The sequence below is a fragment of the Neocloeon triangulifer genome, unplaced genomic scaffold (assembly GCF_031216515.1).
Source record: "Neocloeon triangulifer isolate White Clay Creek 2 clone unplaced genomic scaffold, ASM3121651v1 ptg000014l, whole genome shotgun sequence".
NCBI lineage: Eukaryota > Metazoa > Arthropoda > Insecta > Ephemeroptera > Baetidae > Neocloeon > Neocloeon triangulifer.
In genome coordinates this window covers 17,292,589-17,308,988 of record NW_026775556.1, presented here as the reverse complement: position 1 = coordinate 17,308,988, position 16,400 = coordinate 17,292,589, and the positions used below count along the sequence as shown (strand labels likewise).

The window sequence follows — 16,400 nt, the reverse complement described above, 5'->3', positions numbered from 1 at the left end:
AGCCTCCATACCGTCCAGTCATGGAGGGAAACACAGCAGCGCTCCCATTGTCGGTGATTTTCTTCGCCTGATGAAGAGCGAGAGGCACCTTAAGAAAATATTAAATGTGGTCGGTCTCCCTTAGCTGGCTGGGCTCCCTCTTTGTATTCGTGAGACAAGTGGCCGATGATTGGGGGATTTTTTCGAACAAACCGCAAAAAGTGGTGGAGAACAATGGGCTGGATGGTCCCAGGGGGAGCGTCAAAATACATAAAAATTCTAGTGTAATGATGAGAGCAACGTGGTGGTAACATGACTCATCATCATGATCAAATATTTGTGAGGTGATTATGCAAACGCTGCTGCCAACGTCGAGGGAAAAAATCGACTAGAGACGTTTTGTGAATGCAAAGCAGCCAAAATATTGTTCCCAGAGCAAATACAAAACCGCGGAATTTCGACTCGTCGTCTTTTTCAGGCGATTTTTTTTTTTTTTGGTCCCTCTGAAAAGGAATTCTTTGTCAATTCCTGCTTGTTGACATTGAGAAACTTCAATGGTCCGCACGCCGAAAGCCCTGCTCTGAAAAGAAGCGATTGTGTTTTAAAAGCAGCTCAAGTTTTTGCACTCGCAATAAGCAAAGCGGTTTTTCCTCTCGGCAGCTTTTGACAGCCTTGCTGAATCAGCCTTCGCGAAAAAGACAAAGGGCGAGACGCCGAGAGAGACAAAAGCCAATTACATTTTCATATCACAGTATGTCTGGTTCTCAAGTTCTATAACGGACTTGCGGAGAATCTATACGGCTATAAAAAAACTGCCGCCAATTACAATTCGCAAAACTGTCCCAGCAATCATCACTTCAGCAGCTATAAAAGTTGAGAGGAAAAATTACAAAATCGGCCGATGTGCGGGGCCGATTTGCGGCGCCGATTAACGGCGCCGATTAACGGCGCCGATTTGCGGCGCCGATTTGCGGGGCCGATGTGCGGCGCCGGTTTGCGGGGCCGATTTGCGGCGCCGATTTGCGGCGCCGATTTGCGGGGCCGATTTGCGGCGCCGATTTGCGGCGCCGATTTGCGGGGCTCATATGTGCTGAGCTTTTTTAAAGTTTAAAAAGGCGCCTGTCCAATGCCGTAATTATCAAAGGGTGGAATGTGGGTTAAAATGAAGAATTTCATTTTTGCTGTATTTTTTCTAAATATTATTGTTTCCGAGTCTTCACCTACTTATTATCAAAAACTTTTCAAACTTTTGAATGATTTTTTAGGAACAATAAGGTCTCCCTTAGACTAAAATAATAAATATGTGTTTTAGATTTTGAGTCAACTTATTTTATTCTTCAATGCGATGGAGATTTTTTGTGGTTAAAACTGTTTGCTAGAAAAAAACTCATCGTTGACTTCAATTTAAAAATCATGAATTAACCTGGCCTCAATTAAGAAATTCGTCTGCAATATATTAAAAATTTAAATTATTTTTGCCACCCCTATTTGAAGTAAAAAATCTTTATTAAAGGCTTTGGAACATTTTGAGAGAAAAAAATAAATCTAACCTCAAGGTATGTTATTATTTGTAACAGTTTGCTACTTGCCTATTCACTTTTTCCATTTTTAGAAGAGGTTTAACCTTTTTATAGTAACTTATGTTTACTGGCATTTAATTTGCAGTTCTCAGCCACTCTGCGGCTATCGAGATCAATTTAATTCAATCTCGCCTTATTGACTCTAGACAAGATGTGCTAGGAACAAAAAACAAATCTCATTATGCCCATAAGTATCGGACAATAAGGTGCACACACACTAGGTGCAATAAACGGCACAAAAACGATAGCTCATTGCGCGTTAATGCGGCGGAGCGGCCTGTTATTATGTCGTTCTCTGTGTTGGCGGCGGCGCGAGTGGGTTGACTTCTTTTATTTTTACAGAGAGCGGCTCGAAAAAGGTGGATAAAGTGTACCTTTAGCCGTGTACCTTTGGCAGGCAGTTCAAATAGACAGACGCGCAGGTGGGTTTATGGCTGGTGGAGCGAGAGGGGGGAGGCGAGGAAGGAGCAGTGAGGCAAGACAGAAAAGGTAAGATCGGCGCGCTCCCCACCTCGGCCCGCCAGTCTCGAGTGGAAACCTTCAGGGTCTAGATACCTGGTGTGAATCTCGTGCAGGGATGTGAAAAGAAAATCATTTTGCTTCAGTAACGCAGACCAAGGTAATAATTACCATCTATTTCCTTAATTCTGATTCGAGTTTCTAGAAAATTTATTTTTCCGGCCGGGGAATGTAAATTTCGGGCGATTGTCCGAACGGCCGACGCCTTTCGATTGAAATTCCTTTCACTTTTCACGCAATGGGTGCATTAAATCCACAACCTTGACAAGAAACCGGATCGATTTTCCGACGGAGTTTTGAAATTTAAATTTTCTCACGACTTATACAGAAAAGAAAGTGTTTTTTACTGGTTGGATATATGATGGTTTTAAGAATTCTTACACTTTGGAATTTATTTTCGTATTCAGTTGTAAATTAAACCTCAAGAAAGGAACAAGTCACGTGATTGTATAATGGAATAAATAAACAAGATAAGGAAAAAATATTTAAGTCATATATCTTTAAATTCTCTGAAAATTCAAAATGTTCAAGAAGGAATTTTTTTGTCACTTGGTCATTCCTTGTCAACTTTTTGCAATTATGGCCACAGCCGTAAGTGGTTCTCTCGGTGAAGTATTTTTTCCAAGAAACATTCGCGCGTTGGGAAGTTCCTCGTCAGCTCTCGCTGTATGCTCATTATGGAGTTGTTAATAAGAATTTTGAACACCTCTGAATGACATCACGGATAAAAACCTTGCTCGCGGAGAGTCGCTTCACAGGAGTGCCTCATATCCCTGCATAATGTTTGCCGACGTCTCTCCGCGGAAAATTGGCCTTGGCTTTGCACTCTTGGCTTTATAATGCTGCACGCGCTGCACTGCAGTTCAATAAAATTCCCACTCTAATTGACACCTTGTATGGACATTACAATTGAAGATTGAAGTTCATCTATTGAGAAATTAAATTTAATGTTTGTTTGGTATCAATGATTTTAAATAATTTGGAAATACAATAATTACAGCCCCATCAACTTTTACGGAATTTTTTTTATAAAACAAGCAGTATCTCACAGATTCATCGCCTGTGCAGAATATTTTATGAAAAATTAAAAGTTCAAACGTAATTATACTAATATAGTCTTTAAAGTAACAAAATCAAAATTTGTCAGATAAATTTATATTTATTAGTAATATTAAATTTTTAACTACAATATTGTTGTTAAAAATATCAAAACAGAAATAAAATTAAATAATAAATACGACCTTTCCTTTACCTAATTTTGAATGCGATCGTTTTTCACGAATAAAGAAAGGAACACGTGACTTATTCATTCTATGTAACACTTGTGTCTTAAAAGGCGCTCGACAACGTTAAGGAAGCATGCCTGTTGCATTAATCGCATTATGAATTGCGCGCCTTAATACAATAAGCAGCCTAGAATGTAATTGCGGTTGGGAAATAATTGAATGTGTCACTCTAATCGATTAACAAGAAGCACGCCGGCCGCATATCAAAGAGAGACGCAAACCATTGATCCAATTTTCCTCCAGTTACCACCAATCAGCCCAATTAGGCCTAAAAATAACCAGCAGCTGGATATGTCTGTATCTTATTGAAATGTGTATAAATATACCAACGTGACCATTCACTTTCATATTATTATTTCACTCGATTGTTACACGAGCCGAGTGAAAGTCCAACTCGAAGAATACAATTTTCCGCTCACTCATTTTCAGCACAAAATGGACACACTGAATTGTATAATGCAGACGTGGAACAATCGGCGTATGGGTGTTGGTCATGATTCGGAGAGAGAGAGACTTACTTGCAAGGACGCTCGTCGCGAATATTAAATGTTTAAAGAGAGGCGCTGCTTAAGGGTTCTCTTCTCGTCACAAAGACTGGTAGTTGCTAAGCCGCTGATTCACTTTTCTTTCTTCTTCTGAACAGAACAAAAATGAAATCACACGGAAAAAGCAAAAAAGTTTTTTTTTTTTTGCATCGAATGCGAGCAGGAAATGTTTTCGGTTTAGAAAATGAGGCTCTGCTCTGGGTATAATAATAATAAGAAGAAGCGCCTCCTTCATTTTCGTTGGTTCATTTCATTGATGACTCGGCGAAGATGTTTTGAGTCCGCGTGGGCATTTCCTGGAATTGTGAGAGATGAAAGGGAAGCGCCTCCGAGCAAATTACCTGAGCCATCATTAGGACTATTCATCAGTTCTGTTTGATAATCCAACAAATATTAATTTAAATGATAAAGATCAAGAATAATTTGTCCATAATTTGACCATATGTCAAATATAGTGTTGAAATTTATTTTGCTTGGACATGGCGTTTCATTTTAAATATTTTTATGCTAATTTTTTTGAGTGTTTTATAATTTCAAGGTTCCTTCAGTAGTTAAGATTTTATAAGCAAAATGTTCAAGTAAAGTTTTGAAAAATCATTTTAAGTGCCTAAATTTGAACTTTAATTTAAAATTCCGTTTTCTACCAGAAAATCTGGTTTCTATTATTTAACTTAATGATGGATTGTGTCCTTTGGAACAGAAAATTAAAAATATATTTTGCAATAACGATTGAAGCTTTTAAAGAAAACATTTGCGGAAGTTTTTGAAAAAAAAAAATGAAATGTTCGTTTCCATTAATTAATATTTATCATGTTTTATATAAAACAATATGGAATTAAACATTCAAACTGCACTTAAATAAAAGGACAATCTGAGAAGGAAGTGAAGTAAGAATGTTTCGTACATTGAAGTTCTGTGCAAACCACGCGATAAGGTCAAGTCACGGCCGGAAATATCACAGCGCAGAATAACATTATCCAACTCTGTGCGATGCGGCCCACAATGAGAACAGGATACCACTTGTTCCCGCCGATAATTATATACATATGTCGAAAAATCTCATCCTCTTTATTCATCTCTCAAATCTGTGCCACTGATGCTGCTGCCAAATTGCGATTCAGATGCAAATTGCTTGCGCAGAGACAAAAGCAAATTTGATAATCAAGATGGGAATTTTTCATGTGGGAAATCAGCTCGGAATATCGTATATGCATATATACAGCTCGTCGATTCGGAATTATTGTGTGTGCGAATAACAAGAAGGAAATTTGATGCCGCCGCTTCGATTATAACAACGCTTGAGTGCATTTGTGTGTGCACATGCAGGTGCCCTTATACATATTTCATTTCGAAAAAGGGTATCGGATTTGAAGCAGAGAGCAGAAGAGAATATCAATCATTTCATTTTTCCTGATCTGCCCCCGCTGTGCCCTGACAAGAGAGCGCTTTTTGATATAATAATAAATTTAATATAATAATGGTTGTTGGAAGTGCAATAACCAGCTTTTGTAGCAGTACCGTAATAATCTATTTTGCACTACACACATCTCTCTCGCGCGTGAAATGTTCCGCGCACGCTGTGCACGAGATGAACCAAAAGTAATTATGAGCGGTTTCGTTTTCTGCCAAGAGTTCAATCGCATCATCCTGGCGTGACATCATAAAATACGTGGTTTTAAAAAAATACGTTCTGATCTACTTTTTTGCCTTCAGTTTTGCTTCTGTGTGAAATTGTTTTAATATTTGACACTTAAGTAAAATCTTCTTGTAATTAACATTATAATTTCTGCATTAACAATAATTTCTCAATTTCTGATAAAAATTTATAGTATTTTTTTTATTTAAATATTAATTTTCCTTTCAAGTCCTCTTATTCTAGTTTGTTTATATTTTACTAAAAAATGTAATTTTGGAACGTTGACTAACTGAGAAAAAAATTAGCTTTAAGAATCATAAAACAGAAACTTTTTAATTTGGATGGAGACAAATATTTTAATTTAGGTTCAATTAATTTTTTTTTTAATATTCTTGGTAAAGATTTAAATCGAGAATTTAAAAACTGTTTATAAATTAAGCAAGTGTTTCCATAATAAAATACAAAACTGTTCTGACAATTAATTATTTTTCTAGATTTATTCAATTTTTATTAATACACCTTTTACGGCCACGACCAAAAACCACTCTAATTTGCAGATATACCGCAATGGCCAGTAGAATGACTGTTAAAGTATTACGAGTCATGCATTCCGTGAAAATATGTGAGAAATTACGATCGCAGCCTCCCTGAAAATACACGAAAAGTACCGTTCACCTTTTAAAAGCAAAACAAGTCACCGCGTTTTTATGTTTTTTGCGCGCGCCTCTCGAAATATTAATTGGCGTCGCGCGAGACATGCAAACACGGAAGGCAGAGCACGAAACTTCTTTTCATCAATTGCACATATGCGAAGGATATCTTCTTTCTTCATAAACCACCTTTCACAACGCTGCATGAGTGCATTACTGGGTTTCCAGAGCATCTCATTCTTAATGAATAATTAATTTAGGCGGCTGCCGGAAATTTCTACAAGCAGAAGTGTGAGAGCGCGTGTCTTTAATTCCGAAAAGTTAAGTGAGCTTATCAGAAACAGCAGGTCAGGTGGTGCATTATAATTGTTATCGGGAACAAGAATCGGGTGTGCAGAGCAGGTTGCCTAATTGCCGGCCGCTATTTCGGTTGGCGTGTAAAGCGCCTTTATCGCCTTATTTGGCGCGTGATGAAATCTATCCAGAGAGGATGAGAAAGAATTTCTACACACTTAAGCTTCCAACTGCTCGCAGGTCATGAACCAGCAATTTTTACACCAGAAATAAATGCACGAGTCGTGCGCCTTTTAAAGAGAGAGGAATCAAGAGTTATGGAATGGATATAAAGGAATGAGCGAGAATTCTGTATATTCTTCCGACACCCCTGTTATGAACAAATGAATTAAAAAAAAAAAAAAAAAATGAAGAGAGGAAAATTATCAATGGGGGAATTTTCATAACAAATCTTAAAAAAAAAAACACTGTCAACAAATCAATAATAAGCTATAAGTTTTCGAGAAATTTTTAATTAAAAAATAGAATAAATTAATAAATCAAATAAATTTTCACTTATTAATGCCGAAATGATTCAATTTTACATAAACATTGGCTACGCAGAACATATTTATAATCTATATTTAATGAGAGGCATATGTTACCAATGATTTAAATAAATTTCAAGCTCAACAAGTTAAATAGTTTGCTTGTGTATATACTAACATGTTCTTTATTTTTAAATTCTTACTAAACTTTTATTCAAAAAACATTTATTCAAACAATTAAATTATAATAAAAAATTGATAGAGTTTATATTTAAAATTAATATTTTATAAAGAGATTTAAATTAAAATTTTGTTTTAAAAATAAATACAAATGCACATATTTTTTTTTTTAAAAATCGCTTATTGTTTGTGACAAGAGCGTGAAAGTTGACCTCTAACCATCAAGCTAAAATTTGCGGATGCCCTTGCATCACTTCGCCCACGTGACAAAATTTGACGATTTCTTATTTGCACACTCACGCCAACTCTGCCAAAGATTTTTTTTAATTCAAACCTTCTCCTAATTTACTGAAGTTTTGTTTTTTGCTCTGTCCAAGGCTGTTTTACTTTTAATGTGTACTCTCGTTTTACCGGCTGAGGGGAACAATTAGGTTTATATTCGAGTGAATTTAAAAACGCACACTGCGCCGAATGAAGACTGCTGTCTGCACTTTCAAGTAGGACAAGGCTCTCCCATGGCGCTTTATGCTATTGTAAAGTCGCCGGTGCAACTTTCCCTTCACGCTGCGGCCAAACACAAATATCGGATCGCGCCGAGAAAAGTGATTCATAGGATAATACACGATCGGATTTTTTACAGCCCACGGCGACCGTGACATAAGGCGGTAATTTAATTGTTTTTCGCCGCGTTATTTTCCATCCGAGCGTGGGTTTGAAAAAAATAAAAAAGAGACGCATTCCTCATCCACGCATTTTCTCTCAAGACTTGTTTTTAATGAAATGAATTGAGATATGCGCGTTTTTATTTCAGAAATGGAAAAATACACTGATTGCCGTGTAAATGGTTCTGGTTTGCAATCGCTCGGTTTATTTTTCTCTTCAATGATGTTGCTCTCGAGTTGATAATTTATTTCTTTTGCTGCAGTCGTGCCAGCGGATAAACTTGGCAGTTTCATCTCTTTGCTGCATCGAATGCTCTTGTTATGATTTATCTCTCGTAATTGTGCAGAAATTGCTCTTCGGGAAAATAATAGCCACGCTTTGTGAAATTTATGTAAACCAGCCTCGAGGCTTGCGGAGTTTCATGTCCAACAAATGAACAGGAAATGCGGGGGGTCGGTTTTTTGATAGGCGTGCTGCCGTCTAGACAAATTTGATCAAGGGAAAATTTCATGCTACAGTAGACAGAGCTAGACTCGCACCGCGTCAGGTGTGCCTTTCAACATCCGGTGTCAAGAGATAAATAAGGTGTGAAATCTCGTCAAATATTTAATATATGTTGAAAATATTAACACTAACTTAAAAAATTTTATTAGTAAGTTTTTATAATTTTTCAACAAAACTTAAATTTAAAACTATTTAAATTTATTTAAATATTAATTATTTTTTATAACTTTTTTTAACAGTATTTCCATTTTGCAGCACAAAGCGAAACAAAATCAACAAAGTTTGTTCTAAAAAATTTATTTCATTGCACCACTTCAAGAAATTTAAACCAGTAAAACGATTTAAAAATAAATCCACGTTCGGTATTAGCTTTGGTTATTTTTAGTAGTTGAATAAAAATTTGATTCCATCAAAAGCCTGTAATCAAAGATAAATAAGTATAAAATTACATCATACCTCCTTCATTTGTCTTCCTCAGCCGTTGCTCTTTGATTTTGATCGTTTCTAGCTAATTTCCGGGTCGTTTGGCACAGAACCTTACGGTGTTTCCGAGCAACGAGAGATTGATCTCGAATGAAGCTCGCGCGCGAGTGAGCGAGCGAGTCGCGCGCGGCGGGTGTGATTGATGTGTGTTCTCAGAGGACAGTTACTTATATTCAAGTTCCTATATTTATTTTCACAAAGCGGGCCGATTCATTTGTACAGAAAAAAGCACCGCAATCTCATTTGAATTAAACGAATAACTGGAAGAAAATAAGTAAATAATAAGGTCCGCGAAACCTTTCAATCTAAAAACTGACAGCGAAAATATACGGAAGGTGAGTAAAAAAAATAATAACAACAAAATTTTCGCACGGTGCATGCTCACCTCGCGCTTCACGCGCGATCGCATTTTGCCACAAGCCTTGGAAATTCACCGCGTAAACAAATAAACGTGCAATGATCTTGGTGTTGAGCTCATCTTCCATCGCACGACGAGTGTTTTATGGCACATTGTTAAAAAGCAGGACCTCCGCATCTGGAGTTGCACTTTCGGTTTTTACTAATTAGTTTATAGCATATCCGCGTCGTGAATCGTAAAGCTTAAGTACCGAAGGCCAAACCAATTTTTAGAAGTTTCTTGGTTAATGAGTTATTTTATTTATTTTTCTCTTGATAATTTACTTTTTTTAGTTCCACTTAATTGCCATTAAAACTTTTTTTATAAAATATCTAAAGTATTCAGCATAAATAATCTTGCAGCAATTATGACAGATAAATAAGTAGCTAGGTTTCTTTCTTGAATTTTTTTAAATGTAGCAAAATTATGTTGTATGTTCTTCTATCCAACCTCTAAATTGCAAAAATCAACCCATAAAATAAATAAAATTTTGTTAGAGTGCAATAATTATTTTCAGCATACCTGATTGGAAAAATATTTATTTTTAGTCGAGTAAAGAAGTTAGAAAAAATTACTAAAATTCCAAGCCCCCTTAATTGATAAGAGCTTTCCAAATTTATTAGTCAAGCACCTCTGAATTTCTTTCAATTTTCATTTTTTTTTTTTTTTTGTTGGTCACACTTTCTGTTCAATTAAGTTAAAACAAAATGCTTAAACCGTCATAAATTGCTTCCCGGCTGCTTCCTTCCATTCAATTTCTCATCGTCCGGAGCACCTTTCGCGCGAGCAGAAATTTCTCCTTTGTCCTCTGATGGTGAGCGCGAGTGCAGCACTATAGCTAAAAATGGATCTGCTGCCACGCACAGTTATAATCATGCGAAACTTTCCCATGCCGACGAAAACCTCTGATTTCGTGACATATTCTTATTCTCTGCAAAGATTTTGTGCCGATCATTGGGAGAGATTGCGGTTTGATGAAAATTTCTATATTCTGAGAAAATGCGGAGCGAAGCGGATCAAAATTCGATTTCACGGCTGCGTTGTATAAATTTGAAATGGGCTCCCGTTTTTCGCCACAGATAAATTGCGGAGCCTTATGCATAAATTCATAAAGGGGAAAGCTGCGGTGGTGCAAAAAAGTGCATTGAGAAAGTTTCTTTTTAAGTCAAATTTCGTCCTAGTTGTAAATCTTGCATGGATTTCCTAAAAGAGCAGTTTAGTAAGAACCTGTGACTTTCTATTGTACCTAAATTTTATATTTTAATTTACATTATTACTGTTTCATGAAGCAAGTAATTGTAAAGGCGGGTTCAACATTACTTGCACAAGTTTTTTTTAGATCATCAAAGTGGCCGACCGCTTTGAAAGATAAAGCTGAAAAGGTTCTCTTTTTCTGCAAATGAGACAAAGTGACTTAACGGCGTCGCCACAGCAGCACTTTGCCACTTATTTTCTCGTCGGCACATCATTTAGAGATACAGGAAATAAAGTGCTTACGTCACATTTGTCCATATAAACAAAAATCCTGAATCACCTCGCAGGCTGACCGACGAGAATAAAAAAGAAAGACGCGAACAGTCCCCGCTCGCATGAGACAACAAACGTGCCTGGAATTGATAATTGCGTTTGTTTTAAATTAATTGCAGCGCTTCGTTTCCTGTTGTTTGACAACCTGCACAGCCAACACAAACAATTTATTTAATTTTTTACAATTTATTTAATTTTCTCGAACCTGCCGATTCATTGGAGCAATTAAATTAATTCCGCACAAAACCACATCCAGCCGGCATGATTCAATTAGCGGTGCCTGCATTTGAAAGATTTATATTGTGGTGTGCTGAGAGTGATGTGTGTTTGAGAATAACGGGTTCGTAAACTCTGCGCGCCGCCAACAGTGATCCTGCTCTTTATTGCTTTTTGGTCAATTCGCTATTTGCGCCCATGCGTCACCTTAAGACCAGCTTGAGCATATTTAATTTCAAATAAAAAATCATACGCGTGGAAGGCGACGCCCAAATTATTACTTTACGGTTCATAAATTTTTCACTTGATCATTATTTTAAATTTTAATTAATGCAATGCAAATTAAAAACTACCTTCACAACAATAGATTGGCATTAAGTTCTTTCCTCATTTAAAATCATCCTTGTTGAAGCAACAAATAATTTTTAAATAATTAGTAGCCTAATTAATTTTTATTCATTAAAAATTAAAATTGATGCAAATACAATGGCATCTGTAAAATAATAAATAACGAAGAAATTAAATTAAATAAATGCATAAATAATATTTAATAACAAATAAAATTTTGTATGTGTAATTTTATAAAATTAAATTAAGCTGCAGTAAGTAAAGTAAAGTAAAATTATTTCTTATTTATTATGTTTATGCATTCAATATGCATTAGAAAAATAAAAAGAAGAGAATCAAGGTTTTAGCAATGAATTTTAAAACTCAGAAAGCTACAGAACAGTTTTTTTTGTAATATTTTTCATATGAAATTTAACGAGTTCTTGTGTAACAAGAAAATTTAATTTTAAATAAACTTTGCAAAGGCCGGTACAAATGAATTAAACTTTTTAAAAACATACAATTTTATTGCTAAATATTTTTATTTAAATTTGAATTGTTGTTGATTAAAATTCCAATGCAATGGCTATGTATAAAATTAAATTTAAGATTATACCAAAACGCAGTTTTATTTAATAATTTACTTATAATGATTTCCCTTTTTGTGTTTTTGCAGATGGTTCTCCGTGGACTTGTGTTGGTGGTGTTGGCCGTCGGCGTCGCCGCCCAGTCCAACTACGCAAACCATGGCAACAGTATCGAGTACTCGGGTAGCGGCCTCCCCGAGCAGGCCACGCTGGACGGCAAGGTGACCAAGCTGGACGACCTGTCGCCGGTCATCTTCCTCAACAGGACCAAGGCGGCCCTCAACTGCGCCGCCGGAGCCATGGAGGCCGAGTTGAAGTTTGAGGAGCCGTTCTACGGAATCGCGTTCGCCGATTTCAACAGGAACAGCCCGTGCTTCGTGTCTGGAAACGGAAATCTCACCTACAAGATCGAGATGCCGCTCAAAGGATGCGGCAGCGTGCAGGTAATAATATAAATAAAAGATAATAAGGAGATTGCAGTGAGATGAGCACAAGCATGAAAAAACTTTCGAAAGCACGCATAAAGTGTTGAGAGCTTGCGTAGGAATAAAAGGATCTCCGCACTTTCTATAAGACGGCGAAGGACTATTGCAGAAATATCTGGAGTGTGGGAAGATGACTTATTTATGCAAATTAAACGCTCTGTCAATATAAGAAAAAAAAATTGTAAAAACTTATTTACTTGATGCATAGAGAAGGGAATAATTCCATCTACTTTCAATTTTTCTACAATTAAATTTATTAATTGATTAATTTGTAACAAAATTTTCTGAAACATTAAATTGTTTAAATTTTTGTAATAAGTAATTAATTTTTTTCTTAAATATACTTTTGACTTAAATTTAAATTGTCATTTTTTATTGTGATTTGCAGAATCCTCAACGCGTTTTCACGAATAATATTGTGGTGCGTTTCCACCCGAACTTGGAAATGGACGGTGACGAAGTGATCACCATTGTGTGCCGTTATCCACCCCCGATCGCCCCACCTCCCCCTGCTCCCCCCATAGCCCGAATGTAAGTTTCTTTTTATTAAAAAATATACATGTATTTTCATTTAACTTTTTAACATCGAAATTTAGCCAATCCGCACCAGGCCCGATCGTTTCGGAGCCTCCGCTGAAGGGCTTTCAAGTGATGTTGATCGTCTGCGCGATCTTCTTCCTCTCTTTGGTGCTCCTCGGCCTTGCCGCCTCCTACTACTGCCTCTCCAGAAGGAGGGTGGCCGTCATCAGACGAGTGCCCATGGCCTTGTCTCTCGCGGGAAGCGATATTACGAAAATGTCCGAGTCTTCCATTTCCATGTTTGAAGGACTCAAGATTCCTCGCGCCACTGTTACTCCAATTGGTAAGGGCAAAATTCATATTTTTCAAAATCTTATAGTTAAAAGCGAAATTTTTTAAAATGAACAAGTATTTATTGTCTGCGTTTACAATTTTATTTTATATTTGTGATTTTTAAGTTGAACTTTAAAAATAAAATCAAAATTTCCTTTTAGAAATTTGAGCATAAAATGAGGGACAATTAAATACAAAACTTTTTAAATAAAAAAATATTTTCCGCTTATTTATTCAGATTTAATTGAAATTTTTCATTTTCTTGTTTCAGTTGTTGTTGGAAGCAGCATCAGTGGCTCAGAAGCGGCTCTGATCATTGACGACCAGTCCGACACCCTTCCCAGCGACTACCCCTCGGAGTCCCCGAGCTCTGCTCATTCTGAAATGGAGGCCATCACCGTCAGACAGGCGGCCAGCGAGGTCAGCTCGATTTACGATGCGAGTGCCTGCGCCGACGAATCACTGGTGGTGCACCAGGACAGCCGCGTTCCTCCGCCGCCCCAATTCGACGTGTCCGTGCGCGTCAAGAGAGCCGCTCCTTCGCCTCCTCCAAGGGCGTCGTCCATTTCCTGCAGCTCCCGCGGCTCGACGCCGCCTCCACCAATGCCGGTGATGCCGTTGCCGGCCGCAGTGGCCGACGTCTCGACCGCCGAGGCCCTTCGAATCCAAGAACGCAACTTGACCACCATTCTGGAGCGCGAAGACCTTGCCGAGGCCGCACCAACGATGCGGGCGTCAGCCCACCTGACGGTCCAACCACCCATCCAGCCGACGGTGACCATCACCACGCGTCCTCCGGTCTACTCCCGAATCCTGCGAAGGCAAAAGAGCGACGAGTCCGAGGTCCGCCTCCAACGCCGCGACAGCCTCAACACCCTCAACACCGAAAACACAGACACCCACTCGGTCAATGAGGTCGTTGACGAAGGTCTGGCCACCATCGAACTGGAGCCGCCGGTGGTCGCCGTGCACAAGCCTGAAATCACCCAGCACGTCGTGGACGACGTCTTCCTGCGCACCATCACCGAAAAGCGTATCATCGAGGATATTGAGCGCCGCACGCGCGAGGTGACCGAGTTCCACGCCAGGGTGCCGCCACCCCCTCCCCCGGTCACCTTCGACGTTGCCATCCGCAGCTACCCTGACCCGAACGCCGTGCCCGACTGGGACCGCTACTCCACCGCCTCCAGCTCGACCATGATCTCCGAACCCAAGGAGTCGTACCGCAGCTCGATGAACATCCCCATGCCGGCCGAACCGATCGCCAACTGGGACGTTTTGATCCGCGTCCTTGAAGTCCCAGAGGCCGAACCCAACCTGCTGTCCCCCGCTTTGGTCAGTAAGGCCAATGAAATCAATGTTGACGACGACCGCTCCAGCGTGTGCTCGGCGACCTCCATCCTGACGAACGCCGACCGCGAGAAGTGGCGGCAGATCATCACCACCGAGTCGACCCTGCGCACCCTGCTGACCGAGGCCACCGTCCGCGAGGACTACGAACGCATCCGACACGATCAGCGCTACGAGCAGCTCTTCGAACCGCAAAAGTGGGACGTCATCATCCGAGTTTTGGCGCCGCCCGAGGATGAGCAGCGAGTGCGTTTCAGGAAGGCTTCGGCGTCATCCCGCAGTGACTGGGACAACCGCAGCCGTCGCAGTTCGCTGCCCACCCTGTACGAGTTCGACTCGGACGCCGCCTCGGTGCACACGGGTGGCGCCGAGCGCGTCTCCGTCAAGTCGCACAAGAGCAGCTACCGCTCCGACGCCCACGACATGCGCTCCATGTCCGAGTTCACGTGCAACGACTTCGCGGCCCGTCCTGAAGACCACGCCTACAGCGACGCCAGCGGCCCTGCCGAGTACCAGTACGACGACCAGGCCGGCAGCCTGATGCGTTCGGCCAGCCAGCCCTCGTTGGCCCGTTCGGCCTCCGAGTTCACCGAGCGCCGCTGGGCCGTCGAGAGCAACATGATGGCCTCCAGCCCCGAGCAAACGCCTGTGCTCGCCAGGAGGGCCAAGTCCAGCGAGTTGCTCCTCAGCACCTCGTCCAGCTACGTCGCCTCCTCCTCGGTGCACCACCAGTACCAGGAGCGTTGGGGCGCCGACAGCGAGAGCAGCTACAAATAATTTTAAATCGCATGATTTATTTTATAAATTCAAAATTGGGCCCAATTCATAAATGTGATTGTGCAATTTTATTTGCACCATTGGAAATTGTTTAAAAAAATTAATTTTCTCTTTGGAAGAGTTTGGTATAAAATGTACTTAACTGCACTAATATGACTGATTATTTTTTCAGATTTTTGTCTACTATCTTTGGAAAATTATGATATACCGATTTTTTTTTTTTAAATATACTGTGTAACATTTGTTGTTAGAAGTCATAACATAGATTGTAGATTCGTCGCGCGAACATAATACAATGTGCCATTTTGCCGATGACGGTGGCCGACGCTTCCGCTTTGAGGTCACCGTCAAAGTAGTATTAGATTTTTTAACCTTGGTGGATATTTTTGAGTTTTCATTCCCCGAAAGCTCAAGATTATCTGCAACCGCAATTGGATCTCTTCGAAATATCTTCTACTCTCGAGCAAAATTTGGCATTCATTTAGTAGTTTGATTCTATTTCCTCCGTCCGATTACTATGAATTTTTAGTCATTCTAAATTTGCGTAAAAGGAATAAAGAGCTAGACGAGTGATTGGAATTTTTTTGGGATTTCCATTTTGTCACAAGGGTAAAACGCTGCTTCTCTGAGGGCTACTGGTTTCTCTGTTTACTATGCAAAGGTGCTTTAACCGAAGAGCTGTTTACTTATAAAAAAGACAAATAAATAAATGTACTTGATTAACACAAAAAAACTGGAATTTTCATTTCAATAAATATACTCCTTTTGATTTTGGTTTTATACGTTTTTGTACCTTTTATTTTTGAAAGAGCAACATCAGCATGCAGCCGTCCACTTACAAATTATTATGGCATCACGTACTTTCTTACTTTCTTCCACAATAAATTACGCGAATCAAAGACAAGTCCGGAACAAGTATAACAACAAAAACAACACATATTGGGGCAGTACAGATCACAAGGCGTATATATTAAATAAGTTAAAACTAGATTCGCATTGTAGTTAACCATTTTGATTTCGAGCAGATCCTTTTTCG

General features: G+C 39.2%; 1 protein-coding gene across 1 annotated transcript; it reads left to right on the top strand.

Annotated features, from left to right (window-relative positions):
• The first annotated feature begins 2,019 nt into the window (after positions 1-2,019).
• LOC132201856 (uncharacterized) lies at positions 2,020-16,097 on the top strand. Its single transcript, XM_059628380.1, has 5 exons — positions 2,020-2,178; positions 11,990-12,343; positions 12,774-12,916; positions 12,982-13,247; positions 13,509-16,097. Exons 2-5 carry the CDS (start codon positions 11,990-11,992, stop codon positions 15,362-15,364), a joined length of 2,619 nt encoding a protein of 872 aa, XP_059484363.1. The 5' UTR covers positions 2,020-2,178; the 3' UTR covers positions 15,365-16,097.
• The last annotated feature ends 303 nt before the right edge of the window (positions 16,098-16,400 follow it).